This window comes from Triturus cristatus, chromosome 1_2, assembly GCF_964204655.1.
Source record: "Triturus cristatus chromosome 1_2, aTriCri1.1, whole genome shotgun sequence".
Taxonomy (NCBI): Eukaryota; Metazoa; Chordata; class Amphibia; order Caudata; family Salamandridae; genus Triturus; species Triturus cristatus.
Genome location: NC_140580.1, coordinates 282,486,158 through 282,512,942, shown reverse-complemented (window position 1 = coordinate 282,512,942; position 26,785 = coordinate 282,486,158). Strand labels below are relative to the sequence as shown.

At 44.0% G+C, this 26,785-nt stretch overlaps 1 protein-coding gene and 1 long non-coding RNA gene across 3 annotated transcripts in view; one reads left to right on the top strand and one right to left on the bottom strand.

Moving 5' to 3' along the window:
- ZFAND4 (zinc finger AN1-type containing 4) overlaps positions 1-26,785 on the top strand; it is a 242,021-nt gene that overhangs the window by 99,183 nt on the left and 116,053 nt on the right. For both annotated transcript variants that reach the window (XM_085603760.1, XM_085603757.1), the window contains exons 5-6: positions 681-867; positions 17,502-17,643. In XM_085603760.1, coding sequence (XP_085459886.1) covers positions 681-867; positions 17,502-17,643 — 329 coding nt within the window. The remainder of the gene's footprint in view (positions 1-680; positions 868-17,501; positions 17,644-26,785) is intronic.
- The window catches only part of LOC146867172 (uncharacterized), a 245,473-nt gene that overhangs the window by 142,726 nt on the left and 75,962 nt on the right, over positions 1-26,785 (bottom strand). The window lies entirely within an intron of this gene.

Sequence of the window (26,785 nt, the reverse complement as noted above, 5' to 3'; positions counted from 1 at the left end):
TAAAAGCATTGCTATTTGTGGCTATAAGTCCCACAGATCTTCATGCACTCCCTTCCAAGATCAAGCTTGTCTGGCTGCCATTGTGTTATAGCTGGTAAAGTAGGGAACCATACGCATTTGCAGCCAGAAGATGTCTGATGTAAATGCCTTTCATGCTTTCAAATTGTTCCTTAAGCCTCGTTCTAGGACTGATTTGTTTTGGAGCAGATTGTGCAGCATGCCTGTTGTGTAGCATAACAAAACAAAATATTAGCACTATTCAAACGAAGTTGTACTAAATTAAAATTGTTATTGGAATTTTTGATTATTAGCAAAAATAAAGTAACGTGCACATCTTTGTTATCCACAGGTTTTGTGCCATTTGACCTACAGCTATTTAGATTTTGAACCTAGCTGCTGTATGCCATTAATAATTTGATAGTTCCCGTATATCGGGGAGGAGTGTTTGAACCCCCTATTATCCCCTCCCTTGATGAACACTTCACGGTTTGAAACCAACTGCATGTACGGTAGATGTAACTTTGATAACGAAAGCAAGACACCGACGCCTGTAAAGACACTGTTCCCTGTAAATGCACAAAATGAATATTTGTATCGCATGACCACTTTTTCCTATTTAATAAACAGAATTAATAAAATAAAAATTTGATAGTTTTATAATTTATTGTTTTTTGCTATAGTTGCTGTTGAAGAACCCATTTGGGAAAGGGCTGACTACATGGATGCTGGCCGCGAGGAGGTGTGGGAGAAGGCTCCTTCCAATAAACAAGTTACCTTTTTGGTCTACCGAGAAGGAGATCGGTTAAGTTTCTTTCGTGTTGTTGATAGAGGAGATGGAACTTTAACACCCTTGTCAGAATCTTTAAGGTAAAGCCTGTTTAATGTTTAAAAAGTAATAAACTGATCATTAACAGTAAACACACTGTGCCACGCCATGGTTTGGTTAGACTGCTTATGATGAAACATGCCCTGATAAGTTGGGACTTGTAGTGTAATATGACCTTCAACCTGTTTGCTACCCCTGAAAATGCAAGATGCCATGCTTTTCCTCTAGGTACCTACAACCCAGTATATGGAGGTCCTTGGACTCCATCTCCGATTCCTGTTAAATGTAATGTCAGCTTTTCACATTAATCAAACCTTAGAGCTGGCCATATTCTTCCCATGCCCTCCCTCCTTAGCGGTAAGGGCTTTACACACACTAGATGTCAAGAGTGATCATGTATTGCATCAACATATCGAAGTGCTTTCATAAGACAAACATCTCTTCTTATCCTGTGCTAATCATCACATGGGACACCCCATCTCCAAGTCAGGCATTGTGAAATGGATTAAACGCATACAGACCTGTTACATGAAAGCTAAGCACTCATTATCTGTGCCTTCTAGAGCACATTTCACAGGCAGAAAGAGTGTCGCCATGGCCTTCCTGGCTAACATCCTTTGAGCAGACATTTGTAAATCTACCATCTGGTAAACACCACATACATTCATTAAACACTACTGTGTGGATAGGCAAGCCCATCAACAGAGCTTTAGTTGGCTAGACTGTGGTGAAGCTCACTAGCCACCTCTTTGGGGAGAAACTGCTTTAGACTCTATGCAGAATACATATATGTACGTCCACACATGCTACAAATGAAAAGTGTTACCCTGAACCATCTGTTCATAGCGTGCAGTGCTGATGCTCTACTCCGAAAGTCAGTAATGATCATAGATTTTTTGCTCTTTCCTTCAATGTGCACTTCGCAGTACAGTTGTCTTTGACACTACACTCCGTTTCACTGTTCATCTGCTGAGCAGAAAACCATCGTGGGTGGAGTCTTTGTTCTGCTGCGTTGTTGGCTAAGGGAAGATTTATCTTGTGACTTTGAACTTATTTGAAGAAAAATAAGTTTCAAATATCAGGGCCCAGCTCTAGGGGGCAGGGGTGTGCAGAGCATGTGAGTCTAGAGTATTACAGATAGTTACAGGGCAAGTAAATCTTTTCTTCCTATGCATACTCTTATCTAGCTACAGGTTCCTGACCTCCTGAATCTCTTCCACAGACGAGACTAGGGCCGGAAAAGATGAAATGGCTCTTGTATGCCAGGTGATGGTGCCTCTACTCCTGTTCAACTCCGGTACCTCCCCGGATGTGAGGTCACAGAGCTGTGTATGGTGTTGTCGCACTACTATGTCTATTCTGTCCTGTTTTCCACACTGAGGTGGAGACGAGATGGGCAGGATGGCCAGGAACACAATGCAGAAACTAACTTGAAACCTTATCAAGCATGCAAGACTACCTTGCATGAGGGGTAGGTAGCTGGGTCAATAAGGAATCTGCAGGTAGATCGAGTAGACACTAGAAGTATTTTTACCAAAAATAAGTAACTTATTCCTCTGATGGATACTTTACCTGCAGATTCTTCACCGTAAGAATAAGTACTAAAGTTGTACCCCCAAGGTGGTGGGTTTGAGAGGGGATTCAGTCAAGAAATCTTGCCCCACAGGCTCATCAAAATGTGCCTCCCAGCAAGGCTAGGGCCGAGACAGTTATGTCTGACAGGGATCATGACCAAATCCCATTTTCTAGTTTAACACCAGTCTTTGCCAGGAACACTCTGAGCAGTGCCAAAGCAAAGACTTTCTTTAGATTGAACGGCTATTGCCAAGAGCATTTTGATAACATTTGAAAATTATTCAGCGGGACAACACTCTGTTCCAGGGCTACTCTACCTTCCTGAAACCCACATTTTGAACAAAGATCGGCTAGGCAGGACTTTGCTAAAATCACAATCCTATAAACATGCAGGCAGTGCAGCCCCCTCCTTTCTTCGCTTTGGTTAGATTAGGAAACTTGAAAGAGGCACGAAAACCAGAAAATACACAAACATAAAGTAGAACAGCCGTAAGGACAAAGGTTTGTGGGGCTGAATGATAAACAGAAAACTATGCTCCATGAGGCCTGATAAATTGCAATGAAAACCTCTGTGCTATCCTTTGCAAAGAAAACAAGAATCACTGAGTAGGTGCAAAAAGAGAACCCACAAAACCTTGCTGGTTCATAGAGAATTCGAAGTGTACCTTGCCGAGAAGTATTGACATCTCTTCGGTGTACTAATAAAATGTGTCCCATTATTACCATAAGGCAAGATTAATAGACCTAGCCCTCCTGATTACCCAGAGAGCACTATCTGTGAGGTGGAAATCCCCTTTCACTGTCTCTGTGAAGGAGAGACGTAATTGAGTGGGCCTTTGTGGAGAGCATTGCCTTCTGCAGAGAAGAAAAAAGGGGCTTACGCAAACACCTGATAGCGAATTACTGGGACATAATTTTTCTCAGATTCACAGAAAATTCAAAATGTGACACTAGACCCCCATGAAACCCCCAGGCTCTTATATCAAACTCACCCAATCCCCTTACAGACTGCACACTACCTCCCTTCTTGATTACTGCTAACTTTTGCGGTTGGTCCCCAGCCAGCCTTACTTACTTGATAACCCTTTCCCCTCTGATGTTATATTCGTGGAGGCTCCTTCTTTCAATGGCCTAGATGCTGGTGCTCGGCAACAAAATGGTGGCAGTGGGAACCCTTGGAGGGCGGAGGGGGGGGGCTAGCGTTGAGGTGGTTGGTTTTTAGCCTCTGTTTTGTGTTGTACTTGCATCTTCTAGACCCAAATACTCTGTTTTTCAATATGACTTATTGGATACAGCCCATTACTTTACTATGCTATTCCTCTACATCACTTTATCATGCTGTGTACAATTATGGTCCATAACGATATTCTGAACAACACTCAGTGTTATGGTTGTTTTTTCAATTTGGTAAAACGCCAATAACAAAGACACTAAAGATATAGAACAATTTTTATCTGGTCTCCATTTGTCACTAGAGACTAGCAATGCCATACAATCTTCAGTAGTTGCGGTGTAATGTTTACTGCCAAATGTCCCTGGAACAGTATTTATAGAGTCAGAGTGCGTGATCTCAATGAGCTGTTACTATCCCTGTGTATTGCCCCGCACTTCAAGTTATTTTCTCATTGAGTAGTCGAGTATGGGTATCAGATTTTCCACTGAGACTTCTGAGGCAATGAGCCATCTGATTGTATTGCCACTGGTGTGCTGTTTGTAGTTCAGATTCCGAGCTAAGATCATGAAAGTACTTTAGGCATCCCTTCCCAAAGAGTTGTCCCACCCGTTCCAATTCCCATTTCCCAGTGAATAGCAGAACCCCTGTAGTAAAACCCCGCTTTCTACATAATGGTGCTGAAGTATGAAGCCATGGGTCTACTTTGATGTTTTAGGAGTTGTCTTCCAGTCTGTTAACATGACCAACATAATTGGATTGTTGGTCATTTTTGGTAAAGATTTCTGTTGATTTTTTTATGTTTACTCTTCATAGAACGGGGCCCTCTCTATTTAAACCCTGGGAGGCAGATGGGGCGTTTGTCACATCAGGTATGCAATTTTAAACAAAATCACATTGCCCCATAGGTAGATGATGTTGGCTGCCTGATTCTTTATGGGAATACAATTTGCTAGGTTTCAACTTTGGTTTCAAACCACCCCATTTAAATAATTTGATATCCCAGTCTGTATTTGAAGTGATAAACTTGTGGATAAGCAGGAATATAATTCCAAAGACATGTCTATGTCTTGGGAATATCACTGTGTTGTAGTCGGAACCACGTTGTGAAATTGGGCCGGGGTGGGGGGGTTGGTGGGTTCCTAGCTCATCTTCTACCGGTTTGTCAATGCACATATTTAGTAAGATTCTGAGACTTTTTTTTAAAGCATTTCCAGATCTTTTTCATAGCCACTCCTGTGGTACTGGGCTTCATGTTGACATAGGACATAGGCATTATTTCACATTTCACTTTGTACCTTCAGCATTGTGAGCCCACTAACGACATTGGAGTCTGCAGCGAAGTGTCAGGGTTTGTAATGGTCATAAGTATTTCATCTGCATAAATAACAGATTTTATAGGTCCGCTGTTAAAAAAACGAACAAAATAGAAACAGCGGACCTCTGTACTGCACCTAACACTTCGTTTCAGATGGTATTAATTCGGTCCACATCAACTCCAATATCAGCCGTTGTGTGATACCACTGCCAGGCTGAATAAAATTCCAGATAAAGATGAAGTGGTGCACCCACAAATACAGTATACATTGAACTTCATCAAGGCTTTATTGCTCTTGTTCTATAATAATTGATACTTCTTAAATTGGTTTTAGTAATGCATAGTAGACCATATGTGGTTTTCCATCCTTAAATTATTTGCCAAGCTGTGCAGGCTCCATAGATAAAATCCAATAAAAAAAGAAGGGTGTAATGGTATTCCCTAAATGATAATCTGATCCGTATCGTGGCGCTCGGTCCATGTCCCATGACTACCTTTATTCTTGGCTGACCCTGGCAATTTATTGATGCTATCTGTGTGATCATAAGACATGCCTGAGGGGAGGAACTTTTGGTTATATCACTATCTTGATCAGCCAAATTATATAAGTTATTGGTTTTTAGATTGTATCCGTTATTTCATATCAGCTGAAGTTTAATGGAAATTTGCTAATACCATAGGTTAATAATCTGTTTGAATTTTTTTTTTTTAAAACCTTCCTTTTAACAAAGGGGTTTATGTGAATACTTTTAGGTTTTGTAATGATTTACTTTGGCCATTGCCAGCAGTACCTAGGGGAGATGTCTCCTGGCCAGGTGCTTTCACTGAGATAAAGGCATTGGTTTTGACCATGCTGTTAGTAGAACATGCATTGTGCCCAGTATGTCTTTAAAAACCATTAGGTTTGTGTACAGACAGCTTTAGATGTTTACTACAGCTCATGTCATCAGCACTTTCAAATATACAGAGAGCTGGTTTTCAGTTAGCCTTGCACATTTGTATCCGCTCGGGAAACTCCTTCCGCCTGGGCCTCTTCCTTTCAGCAACCGTTTTCGCTGTTGACTTAGAAATACTCCTATAAACCTAAGCAAAAACTGTTTATTAGTTCAGTTCTTAACTGTCCGGCAGATTGGCAACTCTTATCCAAACCTTTTTAGGGCTCGCGCAGCGAGAGCCCTTTTGTATGGGGTTCTGAAAGCTGCTCACACGCTCGTGCGTGTGGTTATGCTTTCCGCGGCTGGCATTGGCTTTCGCGTGCTTTTTTAAAAAAAAAAAAAAAAAATCCAGCACGCAATTGGGCAAAGACGGGCGCATGTCCCGCCTTTGCTCCACCCATTCCCGTCGGTGGCCAGCACGCGCAGCAGCGTGCGTTCGCTTCTCTGCCACGCTCCATAGCCCCTGCTCCTCTGTGGTGCGCGCGAACCACTTGTTTTTTTTTTTGTTTGTTTTTGTTGTTTTTTTTTTGTGCTGACTTGTGCGCGTGCATCAGCACATGTTCTGGAATCCATGGATTTCCAGTTATGTTGGAGTTGTGAAGTTCTCCGACGAGTCAGGTAAGAGTTTTACGCATTTGGAGCTGACCTGTCTATTTATTTACGCAGCCTTAATCTGCGTTTGTGCGCTCGAGCCTCTGTGACTGTTTGAAATTTTTATTATGGCGTTAAAAAAAGTTGCCCATCCCTTTCGGAAATACAAAGAGAGATGTATTGTGTGTTGAGGGAGGAAAGGAAGAAACTCCTGGAGTGACGTCACAGTCGCCAGTCAGATTTGTGCGCCAGATTTTTGTAATGATGTCACAGTCCGATGGAAGGCTCTAGCAGTGATCTCAATGGCTGGCGTCAGGTTCTTGGAGGGACTGCCAATGGCTTTGTCATGTCAGTGGCTGATGTCAGTTTCTTGCTGTAAAGTCCACCTCTTTTTTTTAATTTAATGCTTTGACGCTACTGGCTGACGCCAGGTGCTGAGAATGGTGTCATAGGCGTCAAGGTCTTGGAGTAAGCAGGTGATGTACAGTTCCTGAAGTGATGTCACAGGCTGGACTCTGTCTCTGAAAGTGACTTTAATAGGTTTGAAGTTCTGCATTGCTGTCAGTCTCTTCATAGGTTCCTGGAGCGCTGTCAACGCTTGGAATTTGGGCTTCTGACATGACGTCATGTTCCGCTGCCACGGTCCCGGATGGATATCGCTGACTGTCACCGGTGCTCACGAGGCGATGGCAGAGTCTGGATCGTGAGCAGCGCTAGAACAGACTGTGCTCTCCCTCCATTACCCTGGCAAGAGACCCGTAAAAACATCTCTCGCCCCATCTTAATGTTTACTGCTCTCGGCCTTGACCCTCTCACCCCTCTGTGGTGCCCTGTGCTTATTACGGCCCGTTGGTGCCAGCAGTCCCTGATCCTATCACCCCTCTGTATTTGGCAACAAGACATTAAAACCATCTCCACACTGTGGTGCCAACGGCACCCTGCCTCTATTACTGCCCTGTAGCGCCAGTGGTGCACCCCACTGTACAGCCAGGGACTGACTATAGCTCCTCTGTGGTGCCAGTGGTGCTCTGTCTCCATCACTCCTTTGTTTTTCCAGCTGTGCCCTGATCTCTCCACTCCTCTTTGGTGCTGGTAGAGCCCTGACTCTACTCTACCACCACCCACTCCGTGGAGGCCACCAGCCCCCACATGCTGCGGTGGTGCCAAACCGTTCATCAGCCTGCGGCTGGTGATTCAGCAACATGGACCCTAAATAGAATTTAATTCTGGGAGATCATTTACCACCCCCAGGGTGCGCGCTAGGTGATAGAGGTGTGTGCCCGCCTACCACCAAGGAAGGTGAATAGTAATCCTGAACTATTGATTGCCACCACAGCCAATAGGACGGCTTGGCTAAAGAGCATGGTTCTGCCAAATACAGGGGGTTGTCATTCATATTATAAAAGAAGAGGGCGTGGTGCCTGGATGAGCCACTTGCCTGCCTAAGACATAGGTTTCAGCTTTTTGGAGTGCTTACAAGAGAGGTCTGCATGTCAGTGGCAGTTCCCAGCTTCTTGTTGTTTAGGAAATGTTCTCTTAAAAAAAACAAAGTCGCAAACAGGCTCTCTTTAAAAACAAAAAAAAGTTATACGCTTGCCTTTAGCATATGTGTGGGGGAGTATTACCTCAAACACAATGAATGAATTGCTTTTCCTTGTGCAGTTGGTGCACATTCCCTGGGTAATTCCTGTAACTGTAGCAAACACATTTATTTCCACCGCATCTAGCCCTTCGTTTTTAGGTTTCCAAAGGTTGCACTGTATACTTGTGTGATCGGAGCACACATGCTTGCCCCGCCCAGCCCCCGCCTTTGTGGGACACACTGGCAGCACGGTAATAGGAAGGCACAGAGACAACTACTGTGCCAAAATCGTGTTAAAAAAAAAAGGAGCTTTTCAAATGGTGCACTTGCATACCTGGTCATTGCTCATATTTTTCCAGTATGCAGTCTGCCCTTCAAATGGACTGCATGCACCCTTAGCAGAAATACAAGTTTATCAGCCTCTCCTGCACAAGATTAAAGTTAGATAACTGTTTCGAATGCGAACTGGGAAGCAGAGAAAAAGGTTAGCCAATGTTTTGTTTTCTTTTCCTGGCCCCTGCTGCTGCCTGCGTCCTTCAAGAAGGGAATAATATGAGAAGGCGAATTAACACAACACAGAAACGGCGAGGTTATCTATGTTCACAACTTCTGGGTCCCCTGTTAACTAAAGACACGAACAACAATGCTTTCAAAGAGACGAGCTACAAACAAATAAAACCTTCACCGCAAAAAAAAAAAAAAAATTTGCAATGCAATACGTCTTGCGTTACTTAAAATTTGAGCTTTTGGCGTTGCAAATAATTATGCAACGCCACTAGCTCAAACTTTCTGTAATGGGGGACCTATTGCATTGCAATTGCTAGTTAATAATTGTTTGGTCTGTGCTCAATTGGTGGCCTCAGTCATTTTTAGGTCTCGCTGAGCCAGCGCATGCGTTGCTCGCTCTGCAAGACATTTAGCAGTGGGCTTTGAAAAGTCCTACCCAAAGGCTTTTGTCGGCCTCCAGCTTGCGTTCACGAGTGCGTGGACGTGCACAGGCCATCTGGCTTTCTGTAATGGCTCATTAAGCCTTACAGCATGTGAATCCCCTCCCCTACCCCCTCCCTTCTCCCACTCCCTCCTCCCACTCCCTCCTCGTCAGCTTCTCTCATTGTTGGATCCATTTCACAGGGAAGCAACTAAATGAAAGAAGGAAAGAGGTGGACTGCTCGCGCGCACCACTCGTGAGCTTGTTTTTACTGCGTGTGATTTAGTGTGATATCACGGTAGGGCCTTTTTCTTTCGAGACCGTAGTATTTTATTTTCTTTGTTCGATAAATTTACCGACCACAAGTAGTGTCATCCTGACCTGTTTCTTCCCCCATACCAAACATGTTTGAATGAGTGCCTAGATCTTAGTACCGCTAGAATATACAGTTCAGTAAATATTCTGGGGGTGCAGGGACGGTTTGTTTACAGAAATCATGACTATAAAAGTGGCAGAGGCTCACATTATTTAGCATTCATCCGTTAAATAACGTAGTGCCTGGCAACGAGGCCGTATATTACAGAAGACTTCATCCTCACTTTAATTCTACATATTTCCTGCCTGCTCACGATTGACTTCCTGTCACTGTTAATTGATCCTGTAAAAATGTTGTGCACGTGGCTAATGTCACCATAACTCTGACGGTTTTGCTTGCCTACATTTTGTTTTCCTTAATTGACTATTTTTCCATGGTGACAGAACGCACAGCGGAGAGAAATGTAACACACGTCTTGTTTTTATTAATGAAATGCGCCAGTGTAGTATTTGCAATGGAGCTGTGTTAAACCATGTACCCCTCTTGTCATTTGAGTTTATGATCTGTCAATGAGGAAGTACAGTTCTCGGTTCCCCAGACACTCACTCGGTGTAGAGAAGGTTGAACACTTTCACCTCTTGTTTTTATCATAATATTGTATTGTGACATTAAATTATCCTGACCTTCTTGTCTTTGTTACATGTAGCAACAAAAGAAAAGCCAAAGTAGTGTTTTTCTCTTGGTGTACACAATAATCTTTTGAATCTAAGGACTGCTTTACTTTGAAGTTATTTCAATCAAAGCATTTTGTTTATAGTTATTTGAGATACCTGTTTCAAATAGTGTTATTCCGTTTCATATATTTAGGGCTAAAGGTAGTGCGTCCACATTTTTCGTTAACAATAACCAATTAAAAAATGTTGACCTTAAATTTTCAAACTGTTTCCCAATGTTTGTGAATGGTGCTAAACTAATGCAGTGTGAGTAACAAAGTGCAAAACCGCAAGCTCCCTGCTGGACTACAGGAAGGAAGTAGTAGGATCTATCAATTTTTATTTAAAAATCTCAAATGGTCTGATTTAGAAAAACATTTTTTAGACTTACAGATGACTTGTGCTTATAAATGGGCATAACTTGCACTTGTCTAAGTTTCATTGTGTTTGCAAAAGTTAAAAAAAATAAGTAGGTATGTTGGCGAACTAAGAGTGCGCGATTTACTCCAGTATGCATAATTTATGTACTCTTAAGTTTCCGCTTAAGTGTCGCCTGTGGACATTCCCTGGTGTATTTCAGAGGAGTGACTGGCTACGGAAATGCCATTCAAATGTTGGGTCATCCACTCAGATGTAACTGGGTCTATACATGTATTTTAAGTGCTTTTCACGCATTCTTTTCCAGACTTAAGTTACAGTTGTAAGATACAGATGTAACTGCTGCAGAAAGTGTAAATGTAAATTGATACTTGTATAGCGCACTACTCACCCGCAAGGGTCTCAAGGCACTTGTACGAATACAGCTGTGGAACCCATCCTGGCTTTCCCTGTGAGGCGTCCACTCCTGGGCACCCCCAAGGTGGAGGCCAGGCATCCTTAGCGTTGTGGGGGCCGTTGTGGAGATTAAGCAAGCTATTGCCCAGAGTTGCAGAGTGGGACTCCATGATTGGAATAGGCACCGAGGCGAGAATTATCAGGTCCGTGGAATTTTTTAGCCCAAGACCCGCCGAGGCGGGGAATTGAACCCTGGTCCCGGGCTAGACCTCTGCATCAGGGTCTGCTGCTCTAATCATTGAGCCACACTTCTCCACAAAGTGTGGAGAAGTGTGACCAATAACCCCAGATTTCACGTGTGATGAAAGAACATGGAAGAGAAAACATTTTAAAGTGATGGACAACCAATTACAAATTTAATTTAATAGGTAAAACATTCTAATACTAGACCGCTGAATGTTGCACATATTTGTAGTATATGCAAAACTGGTCTGGTAAACTGTTGTCAGTGTCTATTTTTCAAACACCTACAACAGTTTCCTCGGACAGTCATTTTTCATTCAAAATCTTTATTCGGCATCTAAAAAACACCATAAAAGCACATAACAATAAAAAGATAAAAAATTTCATTAAAATCCATGCTGATATACATCAAGTACAGTACTAATTTTTGATTCAACAAACCCCTCTTGTTTTCCTTGTTTTTAAGGCCATCTTCAAGACATTCACCACACAAAACAGAGTCCGAGAGTCATTTCCCATTTGTAGGTGTAGCAAGGCGACCCTAGCCTGCTTGAATTTAGCCTGTTTTAAAATACCAACTAAAAATCGACGCCTCGGCACTGAATAAAATGGGCATAACAGTACAAAATGAAGGGTATCCTGAGGAGATCGTAGATCGCAGCCACAGGGACCCTTCTGCTCAACCGAAACAGTAAAACCATAAGGCACAGATAACAAATGACGTAAAAGATTGAGCCTAAAACGGGTGATTAAAAACCTATCCTGGGCATTACACATAAGAGTCGAATACGGTTCCATCCCCACCACCGTTTTCAACATATTGTAAGCTATAACAGAGTTCTTACCCCCTTCTTTTGTTTCTCTCTGCAATTGGACATAGTTAAAATATCTTTTCATCACCTATTTCCTGTCCAAACGAGTAATTACCATGGGGGTACTAAAACGGTTTTTACATCCAATAGACTCAAGAGAGGACTTTACATGTCTCAGCCAAGGAATGGACAACCCTTTATCCCTACTGATGCTGTCCATAATTATTTGCCTGTTTAGTTCAGCCTCTGGGTTCGCCCAAATCCTAATCCTGGCCATAATCGACTTCAAATGAACCACATCCTCTATATAAGCCAATCCTAGTTCCTCATGGGTAACATAAGACGAGGTACTTTGGGGAATGTTAAGTAGGGATCTCAGGTATTTATTGTCTGAAGCTGATGGGCTTCTCTACAGCCCCAAAGTTCAGCTCCATATAACACCTTTGCGCAGAAAATTGAAGTGTGCAATCTTGCTATCTGGGACCACCGTCCCAGCCTACGTCCATAATTCATAATAGAGCCTATGGCCGAGACTAGCTTTGTGCATCGTTCCTCCAGTAAAATTTTAAAATTTAATCGCCCATCAAATAAAATGCCTAGATATGAAAAATGTTGTACTTTCCCTATGCTATTATCACCCATTTTATAACTGAATTTCTTAATGGGTTTGCGTCCGACCTCCATGACATAGGATTTAGAGAGATTGCCCCACAGATCCAGCATGCCCATGAAATTAACAAAACCGTCTATCAGACGCTGCAAGCCCCTGGGAGTGCGCGCTAGAACTACCGCATCCTCTGCGTAAAGCAGAACCGGAATTGGCCTACATCCTACCCTGGGGGAGTCCACCTTTAGATCAAGTAATGCTTGCTCCAGTCCATAGATCAAGTAATGCTTGCTCCAGTCCATTGATATATAGGGAGAACAAAAAGGGGGCCAAAATGCACCCTGGTCTAACCCCACTGGTGCACGAGAACGATGCTGTTACGTTCCCCTCACGGTTATATCGGACTCTAGCAGATGTATTACAGTGTAGGTCCCTAAGTATATTTATAAGTCCCCCATCCACCCCCAACCTACTTAAAAGGGCCCATAATTTCTCCCTGTTTACATGGTCGAATGCGGCCGTTAGGTCCATAAAGCCTAAATAAACAGTCCCCTCACTTGCTAGTGTATATTTAGCCACTAGTAAATATAAATTTATACACTGGTCGGATGTAGATTTCCCCGGTCTAAAACCATACTGAACATCAGTAATGACCCGATTTTCCTCCGACCAATCCATCAATCGTGCTAAAATCACACGTCCCATAACTTTCGCTGTGACGTCGATCAAAGAGATCGGGCGATAACATTGAGAAGTGTCCCTATTCCCTTTTTTGAATATAGGGACAATTATCGCTGTGGACCACGACCTGGGACAACCAAACGTTACCGCAGCATTGATCACTCTTGTCAGAATGGGTGCCCACAACTCAATACTACTTAGAAAAAGATCCGGGGAATGCCATCCGGTCCTGGCGCTTTATTAGGAGATAGACCCTGCATTCCCCCAATGATCTCCTCCAGCGTAAACATAATTGCAGGTACCTCCCCTACCTCCACCTCAGAGGGAATTGTACTTTCCGCTACATAATTATAAAGGCCTTTGAAATGAGCTACCCAATCTTCCGGCAAGATATTGGTGCCGAGTGCGGGAACACTGGCATCCTGGAAACATGGATTATTAATTATTTTCCAGAAAGCGGATGTGTCCCTCCTTAAGGCAGCCTCCCTTAGGTCTTCCCAGGCCTATGTTTGAACGGCTCTTTTCCTGCATTTAACGGCCTGATTGTATATCAGCCTTGACTCTTTTACTTTCAACTTGTCCCTTGGTAAGATTTTGAAACAACTTTTTAAGTTTTTGAGGGCTGAGGTGCAGGATTTGTCAAACCATCTTGGATTTTCCATAACTGGACCATGGTGGGTGGAGCACAACAACTTTTCCACTAAATGGGCAACTGCCTCAAAGCATTTAACTACTTCTGGTCCCTCAACCACGGGGTCCAGGCACCTCTCTAGTTCAGTTTTGCCTTCTTTTGTGAGGTTTTTATAAAAAGTACATCCATCCACTTTGGCCCATTTTAATCTTCTCCCCTGGTCTGTTATTTTCTCTGTGCTACCACCCCTTCCCTGCCTCTTAGATTTTTTAGTGACCACACCTTCAACCACCAATGTTAGAGGGTTGTGGTCACTAAAAGCACTGAGGTCAATATCAGCCCCACTTACCCGGTCTTTTTTAAAATTTAGAGACTACTATAAAGTCAATGAAAGAGGAGCACCCCCTCCCCTTAAAAGTGGGATTAATCTCTCTCTCCCTCTTTGGTTATCAAATCCACAGTATGCTCAAGGGCGTGTTTGCTTAACACCCTTCCCAACTCATTGGCCTCAATTGAGTGCTCAAAGTGTGATCCGTTCCTAACCGGGCGCGAAGACCAATTTCCTTGGGCCGGTCTCAGGTCAGGGCAAAGATGACAATTAAAATCACCCACGACGGCTACCAACGGTGCCACCGCCCCCTTGTGAGCCCAATTCCCTGCAGTGAGCCTAGCATCTAACTCTTCCACACCAGACCCTGTCTTGTTTTGTGACGTTGGGTTATAAAAATTAATCAAGAGAATACAGTTCCCATAATTAGAAAACCTAAGGGCCTGTATACAAGCAGAGGACCAATTTAGATCGGTCCAGGTGCCCCCCAATTGTAGGTCCACAAAAATACACAATCCGCCCATGGCTCTCCCTGAGCAGGACTTTCGGGCCGGGACAGCAAAGCACTTGTACCCTACTAAGTGAATATTACTACAATCTATTATCCAGGTTTCCTGTAAACATATAATCTGGAAACCCTGAATATATTGCAGCCAATCAGGGTGCTCTATTTTGGACGCAAGCCCTGCGACATTTCAAGATGTTATTTTTATTATATCAGAATTTTTAACCTTGTGTACTTCCAACTGTGACGAGTTTACGGGGTCCTGTACTACTCTTTCTAGTGTAATGCCCTCTTCCAATGCTACCATAGTGGCCATCCCTGCCATCCCTACATTTTCCGTTAACAGGTCCATGTTATCCCCGCACCCCGCATCAACACCCTGTGAGACCCTACCTGGTTCCTTTGTTTGATCTAACTGACAGTCATATGTCATGCCTCTTTGTGAAGGGAAGGTTAGTAAATGCCTCTAACGGGCATAATTTAAGAAAAGACTGATGCCTAGTTTACAAGAGTCAGTTAAACCGGTTTCCAAAAATTGGGCCACAAATCTCTAACTAATGAATGTAAGCATTGTAATCCTGAGCACCACTGTGAAGAGGCTGCACAAGCTGGCTTTACAGCACCCTAGGAAGTACTAAGAAGTGTTTACTGGAGAGCTTGTTATACATTTGGTAGCCAGATTAAACAAGCATTGGCATAGCCAATAGGTCTCGCTTTTGGGACCTTATAAGTATTTAGTTATGCAGCACAATATCCTTGGCGCAACAACAACTGTTGCATGGCTAAACACTTTATAAGGTCCCAAAGGCGAGACCTATTGGCTATGCCTGTTTAAATAGAATCCGGATGTTTGAAATCAGTTTCACTAGCTGAAGGCTCTCATAAAGAAAATAATATTTAGCTGGCATGAAATTGCGGTGGTTTGGATTCTGAGTGGTTGCTGTATCTTTTTCCAGCTGTGATTTCTTAGTGATGTTCCACCATGCCCTATCTAACACTTTCTATTGGCAACTTTTAGCAGAATTCATAGCTAACTGGTCCCTGGTTGGGACAAAGTAGGGGCACCACATTCGTGAGATGGTTAAGCCCATTGGCCCCCAGAAGGCCTTGTGCAGATGCATTCTGGATTACAAATTTAACAATGTTCATACTTTATAATGCCTTTTTAGATTATTGTGTAATGTCACTACAGTTTGTAGACCGTGGAAGGGGATGCAGGTTTCTAGGGTACAACAGATATTCAGAGGAGGAGAGTCCATTGGCAGCAAGACTTGGAAAACTGCCCAGGCATAGCCGAGGTAGTCATGGGTTAAGCTTTGTTTGTTAAACTCGTTGTACAAGCACATTTATATGTGTTGTTCATAAAATACATATTTGTTCACTAGAAAAATTGTAACTCAAAATTACTTATCCTATGCAACAACATCAATGCCTTCTTCTCCTACCACCTATACACCATCTATCCACCCAGTCATCTACCATCTTTGATTCTACTGACAGTTATTCACCCACAAATTCATCTACTTATCCATCGTCCTTCAACATTCATCCACCCCTCTACACCCATTAGTCCACACCTATATATTCTTCAGTCTATTACAATGCAAACCAATACCAACTACCAAATCATTATTCATCCAGATATGCAACCTTCCCTATCTCTCGATCTTCCTACCATTGTATACACTCAGCCATTCAACCATCTGTGCCTGTGTTGCCTATGTGTGTCTTTGTGTATACGGGTGCAGGTTGCACATGTTTCCCTATCTGTTTGTTTTCTGTTTGTGCATCCAAAGATATCATTCAGCAAGATTTGCCCTTTGCAGCAAAGAACACATACACCTAAAGTAAGTCAAACCAATGCTTGTTTAGGGATGGAGTCCTTAAAAGGTCAGTTGGCATACCCATGCACCGCAAATACTTTAACCATAACCTGTGCCCAAAGCCCTACGATTTTCTTTGTTCGTTTGGGTGATAGAAGGTTCCACAGACCCAAAGGAGCATGGTTCGGTCACCTTGGTTGAACAAAGGTAGACTACAATTTGCATATTTTCGTCTGTTGTGAAGTAAGGCACACACCTAACTTTTTGGGGGGCAAAATGTAATTTTCTACCCTTCTTGGATTTTTCCTAGACACTGCTGTACGAGTGGTGTGTGGCTTCCTTGGCCCTGCCCCAGTGGCTGTAGCAAATGTTCATGCAGAGGTGGGCCCAGAGTCCTAGTATTGGCTACCAGTGCAAAAATTATCCAATAAAATAAAAGGTTTGGGATAACTGACTCATATTCATTGTTCCACGTGCTTGGGGTGTTTATATATTTTTTTCCTGTAAAGCAGCCAAATATATTTACACCAAACCAAAACTGGGCACTCTTTCTTTACGCTCAAGCTTTTGTCAAGTTTGTCAAACTAGTTTTGATGCTATGCTTGAGAACATTTTCCGCATGTGAACTTAAATTGTTAAAATAATCCGGGGGCCTTAATATTTTTATATGAGAAAACAATGTTTTTCATGTTTTAGATTGATACAGTAGCCTCCTTTTTTTTTTTCTTCTGGCGATTCATCCAATGTTCTGTAATAGTGAGCAGGTATGGAACTGGATTAGCATTCTTTAACAGAAGATGTACGTGACCACTCAAATGTCTGTTGATAGCAGGTTACCTTCCCAGCCAGAACATAAAGTATACAGACGGAGCTGACAAACAGGTCATGGGTCTAATTAGAAGATCAGAACAAAAGTAGTAGCAATGCAAACACCACTCTTAGCCCAACAAACGAACCGCACAGGGCGCAGAGCAAGCAAGCTCTTGAGTAAAATGTATTTAATGGAAATTCAAATTCAGACATGCCGGCTTTGTCATAAATGGTCGCATGCTGCATTGTTCTTTTTGGTATAACAAGGCCTACATGAATAACAAACAAATCTAAAATAGAAACTTAATGCTAATTCTCATTTTGCTCAACAGTGGAGGTTCCGTTTACAACCTCTATGATGAAGATGATGCTGAAGTGTCTCCATCTGGCCAACAGAATTTAGAAAATTCAGTCACCATGAATAAAATGAAACAACTGAAGACAAAGATGGAGAACATGAACCTCAGTAAAAAGGTGCTGTAGAAACTGATCTTTATGCATAATCTGACACTTTGAAGACAGCCCTAAATTCCATTATCTATCTAAAGGAAAATGACAAATAAATGATATCTCCTGCAGTAGTAACACTTCTTCTGATGAAATTCTGTGTCCCTGATGTCAGACTGCCCAGCTTTAACCTCTGGCACAGTGCAAAAACATTTTGATATATCAGGATGTCACTCCTATTCCACCTCTCCCTCAAGTCGCTGGTGTCAAAATCATCTTCCGCTAAACTGGACATAATTTGTTTTCCACCTTTTTAATGTTGCAGTTGCACTACTCAATTAAGTAGATTAGAAAAAAGTTAATAATCAGTTAAGACTTTACCCTGCATCCTCCTTTCATTTACTGCACCTGATCTCAGTCTTATAGTTACGCTCATTTCTCTGTGCTCGAGCATGGATTCATTGTAACCATAAAGAAGGATATTTACTCTTCAAAGCTGTTTATATGAATTCAGTTGTTCCTACTTATTTGTTAATATATGTTAATCACATTTATTCTAATTTTCAATGCCACTGTGTTTTCAAAATTCAGATTTTCAAGCTCGGACTTCTGACCAAAAACTTAATCAAGAAAGCTGTGTTTTTAAACATTTGCTGCTATCCTCAAGGGAACTATATTTCCACTCTTATGCTACTGACAATACATCACAATTGCAACACAGTCTTTTTTCAATAATACACTTTTTTGCATTTTAAGTCAAAGGGAAAGCTAAAACAAACACAAAACCCATCATTATCAAAAATGCCAATACCAGACAGCCACCCCTCCCTGTTTCCCTGATTACATCAATCAATCAAACTTAATTTGATAATTAAAAATAATCACAAAAGCTCAACCAATTCAAACTACGACAATGTACAAATCGCAGAAGGCTTCAGACCCAAAATATAATAAAGTAACAGTCTTATGATTTCCAAGAAGTTCTTATTAAAAATATATACATTTATAAACGCAAACTGGAGCTTTTGGTAATCCATTGTTCTGGTCACATTTTGGTGCTGCTCACCATATCACCATATCTTACATCATTGGGTCAGCCCAATTCAGTCATTGTCTCTCTTCACTGTGAGTGAGATCATATTGCTCATGTATGTTTACACATTTGCCTAAAATATAGTCCACGTCAGTGCCGGGGCTGGAAGACCAAACTCTGATTTTATATCTGTTTTCAGTTTAACAATTTTAATGTCTTTTTTCAAGGGATCATTTTTTATTTATTTTTGCAAACATATTCACTTAATCTTTAGATGGCTACATTATTACGTTGTAGTACTTTAGCACATTTAATGGCTAATTCAAACGAGCATTAATAATGCAACAGGTCTCGCCTTTGATTAAGTTAAAGCCATTTGCTTTGCTAATGGTATTGTATAGCAAAGCAAATGGCTTTAACTTAATAAAAGGCGAGACCTATTGCATTTATAATGCTTGTTTTTCTTGGCCTGTAGGCAGCCCACAGTTTTATAACCCCACACAGCAGAGACATAAGTTAGAATTTGTAGAAATGTTCTTTTATACATCTCAAGGAGTAGAGCAGTAGGCTTCATCCCATTATTGGAGATCAGGTTAAATAGGAAACCAACTGAATGGGAAAACTCTGCCTTCTCTGTGCCAGGTATGGAACCTAAGAACCGTATGAGTTATAAGTTACGTCTAGGTATGGGAACTCAGGGGTGTTTACTATTGGTTTGCCATGTATTGCAATGCAGCGTGACTTAACATTCCTTGGTCCACAGGCCATTACAAAGGTTTTAGTTAAGTTGGTAGCCAAGCACAAGACATCCAGCACATTTTCAGGCCAATTAGAGGTCCTGGACAAAAGAACAGCATCACTCACATATAGCAGAACAGGTGGGGCTATGGAGCCTGCTCCCCCATTTTCTCTGTGCCACAGGACAACCTACGGCCACCACGGCTGATTTAGCTGGGCGACACCATGAGGCAAGATAAGGCAAGAAATCAATGTAGTCACATAAGCTGGAGCACTACGCCTTCAGTAATGGGGCAATGGCAGGAGAAGCAGACTCTGGTACTGGGCGCAAAGGAGTTACTATGACTGGTAATTCGTACCCCACCCTCAAGGACTTGCTCCAGGTAATTAAAGACTCTTAGTCCACATTAAATCACTAAATTGACACTGTAGCAGTAGACATTGCACTCATAATAGCTGACTGTAAAAACCTCACCACCAGGTACATCATCAACACCTAACACGTGGTTGAGAATAGACTTCTGGTTAGCCACACACGACATAAGTACTTGGACCACGCGGATTGAGCATATGCCCAGGACACTGTCAGATCATGCACCCGTACGCCTCGCGCTTGGCATCCCCACGCACACTCCACGTCAGTTTTCCTGGTGCCTGCAACAGACCGTACTTCAGGATCCGATATACCGTGTTGAACCTCACCAAGCCATCGTGGACTTTTTCGAGTTAAAGGCAGGCTCTGTGAACAGCTCACAAACACTCTGGGAGGCTTTTAAAGTCACAATTAGAGGACGTTGCAAATGAAAACAGGCAGGCATCCTAACAGATATCAGACAGCAGCTATCAATGGTAGAACGAGAAATCCAACGGCTGGAGGCAGCTTTCGTAGACACGCAAAACGCCGCACTGTTAGCTGAAATCAGGCAGAAGATTAACACATTTAATTAACACGCGGCAGCTGAGATCAAATACATCTCGTGCAGGTACCTACGGGGAGGGGGGACGCACAGGCAGGGCGTTATCTCATAGACTTCGCTCTACACATAAGGCAACCTACATCACCCAGATCATAGGTAAACATGGCCAACACACCTATGATACACTGGCGATTTTAGACAGTTTCACTGACTACTATACTCGCCTCTACTCTACGCACTCAACGACCTCACCGCCAGAAATTAACCAATATCTGGATGATATTGCACTGGCGTGGTTAGCAGACAACCACCGCGAATTCCTTAGCCACCATATCACACGGGACGAGATTGACGCTATCAATTCACTCCCCAATAACAAAGCCCCTGGCACGGATGGACTTCCCGGGGAATTCTACAAAGAATTCAGAGACACCTTAATCCCGCACTTAGCTGAGAGGTACTAAGAATCATACGAGGACGGTATACTACCGACTTCGCTGCGAGAGGCGCTATTAATTGCTCTCCCTAAACCTGACAAAGACCTAACTGTGAATCATTTCGTCCGCTGTCTCTAATAAACATAGATGTAAAAATCTTCGCTAAAATCATAGCGACGCGCATTCAGCTACTGATATGCAATTTGGTGCTGCCAGACCAGGCCGGGTTTATACCGACCAGGTCTACCACACAAAACTTACGCTCCATTTTTACAATGTTCCACCACTTAAACCCCGAAATGCCGGCTGCAGCGGCCCTCTTGGACGCTGCGAAGGCATTCGACTCAGTGGAATGGTTCTTCATGTTCACTGTCCTACGTCGGATGGGGTTCCCGGAACCCTTCCTGCGATGGATAGCCCTTCTATACACCGAGCCCAGCGCGCGAATTAGAATCAATGGTAACACTTACTCCCCAATAAGTGTCAGTCGAGGAACGAGACAGGGTTGCCCACTTTCGCCACTCCTCTTTACATTAGCACTCGAACTACTAGCCTGTAAGATTCGCCAAAAACACTCAGACTCTGCACTACAGTTTCAACTACGGCCCATTGGAATATATCTGTATGCCGACGATATGGTCCTTTATTCACGCCACCCGTATTCAAATCTCAATCCACTCATCAGGGAATATATACGGTTCGAAAACTACTCCGGTCAAAGCATTAACTGGCATAAATCAATGGTAATACCACTCACACCCGCCAAGACCCAGCCAGCCTTCGACTTTCCACTACAGTGGCACGCTGATCCAGTAAAATACCTAGGTATATGGGTACACAGTAACCCTGAAACGGTGATTAGAGAACTACGGTAGGGCCTTGGTGAAATTAGACGAACAGGTAGACCGATGGATCAGATTACCGCTTTCATTGGCAGATAGGTTCGCCATACAAAAGATGGTAGTACTGTCCAGGTTCCTATATCTAGTTATGAATATTACGATCTGGCTCACACAGGCCTTCTTTTCCAAACTGAGATCAACTATGCAGAGGCTTACATGGGTGGAGAAGCAGGCGAGAGTGGGCTGGAAAATCCTCACCAAAGCTTATCACCAAGGAGGCTTCGGAGCACCAGACCTTCAACTATACTTTTACTGTGCACAAGCACAACACACCCACTACTGGTTACAACCACATGCGTACATCCCTCACATAGCTGTGGAACATGAAAGCGTGCTACCTTCCCGACTGGTAGCCTACATATCTGACCCGCAAAAACATACCCCCAGGGAAAAAATACAACCCTGTGATTTGCACGCTGCGAGCATGGCACACGTTAGCACACCGGGCACAGAAACTTCCAATATACGCTCCTGCACTCCCCATAGCCCATCCACCCGAGGATCACAGTTACTCAAGAGAAAAATATGCTTGCTCTTCTGAGGGACATGGGCCAAATCTTTCCACACAATCAATTCATCCCACAGTATGAACCGTCTCTTAGCGCACACCGTGCGCCGCTGAAGATATTCGCATACTTGCGGCTGCGCATGGCTATCAAGGAACTTTTCCCAACGTTTCCGAGCGAGCCACCCCAGCTACATGCACTACAACTCCTATTAAAGGCTCTCACACGGCAGGGCCTGGTAACGCGTTTATAAAACATTTCACAGGGAGAACAACACCAGATGTAGAACACGTCAATTCAAAGATGGGAGCACTCAGTAGGTGATACTATAGATGTAGGGGACTGGGATTACAGCTGCACGCAATTACACCTGCTGACCTCAAATTGTAACTTTCGCATTATCCATTTTAAATTCCTGCACCAAATATACTACACCCCTGCGCAACTACACAGATACGGCCTTCACACGGACAATAAGTGTCATAGATGCAGCGCCCCTAATGCAGACTTCTTGCACATGGCATGGTCCTGTTCCCCCTTCAAGCCTACTGGCAGGAAGTCACTAATGCCCTCACGATAATGCTTTTAGAATTTATACAAAATGCTCCACTGACATGCCTACTGGGAACGCACAAGCCAAGACTTGCCAAGAGACGAAAACTATTGGAATTTGCCCTGCAAACGTCGGACAGCACTAAGGTGGGGCAGCAAGCGTCCTCCTAGATTTAAGGACTGGATTGCTGACCTGACATACTGCAAGGAGATCCTGGAGACTTATGCAGAGGAATTACCGCAGGCCTCCAGACCTAGGGACTTCTGGGAACCCTTTGTCCAATATCTCAGGGCTACACAGGAGGACGAGGTGGTGTCCCCGGGTTCGCCACTTAGCACCTGAATCCGAGAGACCCCCCTGACCAGCCCAGATAGGTCGTACGACTTGATGATGATGCTAACATGGATCAATTGTATACAGTATATTACATAATGTGTTGGATTGCTGTCGTTGTTGTGGTAGGATCAATGTGTTACATCATGGAAGGTTGGCCCTCTCTCCGAACGGGTGTGCTGGGCCTGGATGTTACTTTTCTCTTTGTTATGGCGGCAAGCCTAGTATGTGACAAAAATATGTACACCTGCGTCTCGTTTCTTGTACCACCTTTTTTTCTTATGTTGACCAGGGAAAATAAAATAATAAAAAAAAAAAACCTCACCACCAGAATGACCGCAGTAGAGCAAACTGTCGCTGGTCAGTAGGCATCTCTTACCACAATGAAACGTGAAATCACCCTTCTGTGAGAGATGGCGGCACACCTGCACGCTAAAGCGAAGGACGCAGAAGGAAGTTCCAGGTGGAATAACATTTGCGTGATGGGCCTCTCTGAAATGAGTGAGGGCAAGAATCTGGCGCAATTTCTGTAGGACTTCAACAGGACCGTGGTTCCTCCACAGGCCCTCTACAGTCAATTTGTGATAGAACGAGCTCAGAGTGTGCCGGGGGCTCCCCCTAGACTTGGAGCTTGGCCCCGACCACTGATCGCCAGGCTCCTAAACTACAGAGACTGTGATACCATCCTTGGGGTCGCCCCGCACAAATGGCCCGCTACTGTACTAGAACCTTATAATCCTGCAGTTCCCAGATTGCACACAAGAGGAGCAAGCGAAGATCCTTTGATATGGTGAAGGCGGAACTGCAGAAACTAAACATCCAATACAAGATGATGCTGCTGGACCAATTGAGGGCCATAGCAGAGGGCAAATCATGATACTTTGAATTCCTGGGTCTGGCTGGTGGGTTGGCACCCGGTCGAAACTAGGGGTCACCGGGACAAGCGTTCCTCACCCCTTTAGGTGGAGCCTGGGACGACACCCCCACAACAAACAAGTTCAAAACCGCCGCAGCCCAAGTACCATCGCCAACAGATGAACACTGAGCTGAGAGTAGTCGACGACAATTGCTTATCTCCGTTATACGAGGATGACCTAGAGGTGATGGAGGTCACTCGGGCTAGAACCTCAACGTCCTGAGGTTGTCTTCCTGAGTACTGACTCCTGTGTTCCCCAAAGTCAAGAGACGACAGAGGTACTGCTGAGCTTTTAGAGTGATAGATTACTGCAGGTTTGAGAAGTAAATATGATGTTTGAGATCAGACGACAGATGCCTCATGCATTGGGGCAGCAGGTCGTTGTAAGTCTGCAGCAGGAAGCAGTAGGGTAGGGTGGGGAGGGGGATTATTGTTGGGAGGTTTTGGGGATTGTTGTTACCTTTGGGGCATCTCCCGTGTGCATCGCTAACCGGGACAGATGACTGAGCGTGACACCTCTCTCACTGGTGGTCTTTCCACAATGACGGTTCAACAAAAGCAGAGTCTTAGGATCCTAATTTGGAACGTGAATGGGCTGATGAATAAGCTAGAGAGATGGATGGGGAATACATACCTCACAAGACATGACCCTGACTTGTTGCTATTGCCGGAGACCACTGAGGTTTTATTGATAGGGGTCGCAGCAAGGTCCTGACCCACTCTGGGTTAACAGGCTCTCACGGAGTGGGTATTTTGATATTTTGTATTTGGTCACCTGGGTATGGCCAGACAGGAAGGGTTGCTACACCACAGTGCTAGGGGAGTGGAAGGGGGAGATGATAGTGGTAGTGTCCTTGTTTTTTCCATCAGGATTACAGTCCATCTTGCTGGAACGTATGGGACTGTGGATCCATGCAAGCCCAGGAAGGGCTTCTGATCATGGGAGGAAACATTAATCTAATGCTACATCCAGACTTTGGTAGGTTTACGACCGCTTGCCTGCTGATGCCTGACGACAAAATACAGCACAACTTCCTGTCTGCATTTAGTCTGGTGGACCTCTGGCGTAATGCACACCCTAATGCCAGGGAATGTTACTGTGTGGCAACCAGTAGGCATTCATTTTCCAGACTTGACTACTTTTGTTCTCCACTAGCACAGATTCACAGATACGGGAGCACACGCTTCATTCCCTGTGGGATATAGGACCAACTTCTACTCAAGACCACGCTGTGCTCCACACATGCTAGAAGGCAATCTGAATAGAGGCTGGGTCCTGCGAGATTGGGATGTCAGGGCAGCTGGGCCAGGCAACGATTGACTACTTCAGGGAGAACAAGGGGAAGGTAGACTACAGGGTGACACTATGGATAATCTATAAGGCAGTTGTTAGAGGACAACTGGTAGTCCTCATTTTAGGCAAAAGACACAAAAACGAGAGTGTGGTGGAAAATCTAGAACTGGGGCGAAAGGAAACCGCGAACATCCAAAGCCTGAACAGTACTCTGCTTCATCAAATCAAATGCCCCTGGGAAGGGTATAGACAAGTGGTGGAGGAGGAGGGGCCAAAGGTGCACTACATCGCAAAGCAACACAAGCTTTATGAGGTGGGAAATAAGGCAGGTAAACAGCTGGCCTGGCTAGCGCAGAGAGAGGATGGGCAGAGATGGGTCGGCAGCCGACATTGAACAGGAATTTGCTGCACACCTAGAGGATCTGTACCTGTCAAGGCTGCACTACTCACGGGACAAGGTAGAGACGTTTGTGCAGGACCTCTCTGCCTTAGTCTAACCCAGGGAGGATTCTGCCCTGTTGAACCAGAAGATAGAAGTGGCGAAGGTTCGAGCAGCCGTCACTCAGATGCACTCTGGGAAGCCTCTGTGGCCTAACGGGCTGCCAGCAGAATTCTACAAGTTCCTGGGGGGGAGTGGGGGGGGGGCGCACAGGATGAGGGAACCCTGCCCAGTGACCATAGGACAGCCAGTATTATTCTTAACCACAAGCAGAGCAAACCGCTGACATCTGTTACTCCTATTCCCCTATATTGCTGCTGAACTCCGAAGCCAAAATACTGGCTAAAGTTCTGGCCAATCGCCTATTTCATGTGATCGATAAACTCATATATTCAGACCTATCTGGGTTCATGCCTCATATGTTGACCAGACAGAACCCTTGACGCTTTCACAGGGTTTTGTCAAGGGTGGAGAGAATCGGAGAGCTGGCTGTGGTACTGGCCCTTGACGCAGAGAAAGTGTTTGACTCCTTGGAGTGGCCCTTCCTCCTGGCGTTCTTGGAAAGAATGGGGATATTCCCAGAGTTTCGGCATGGGTTGAATGACTATATACGGCCCGAGAGCGCAAGTGCGGGTAAATGAAGCGGTCTCTAGAAAGTTTGGTCTGGGTAGGGAAACCAAGCAGGGCTGCCCTCTCTCCCCTCTGCTGTATGCTCTGGCTGTGGTGCCCCTCGCGAACTGGGTAAGATGTGTTGCCCAATTACAGGGACTCACATAGGAAACAGACTTGGAAGATACTATCTCCTTATAAACAGATTATCTCCTTCTCTGTGTGTTGGAGCCGTGCCGCCCCATTCCTAGGCTGCCAGAAATGCTTACTATTTTCAGGGACTATACTGGAGTTTGTATCAACTGGGGCAAACCAGTGGCATTACCGCTTACTCCGTGGCGACCTCCCATATCCTGGGACTGCTGGCTATAGAGCAGAAAGAGAGCTTCACATACCTTGGAGTATACATTACGAGAGATCGCAAACTGCATAAAAACCTGGTCAGGATCCTTGAATATAAAATAAATTTCTCTGACTGGAGAAAGCTGACAC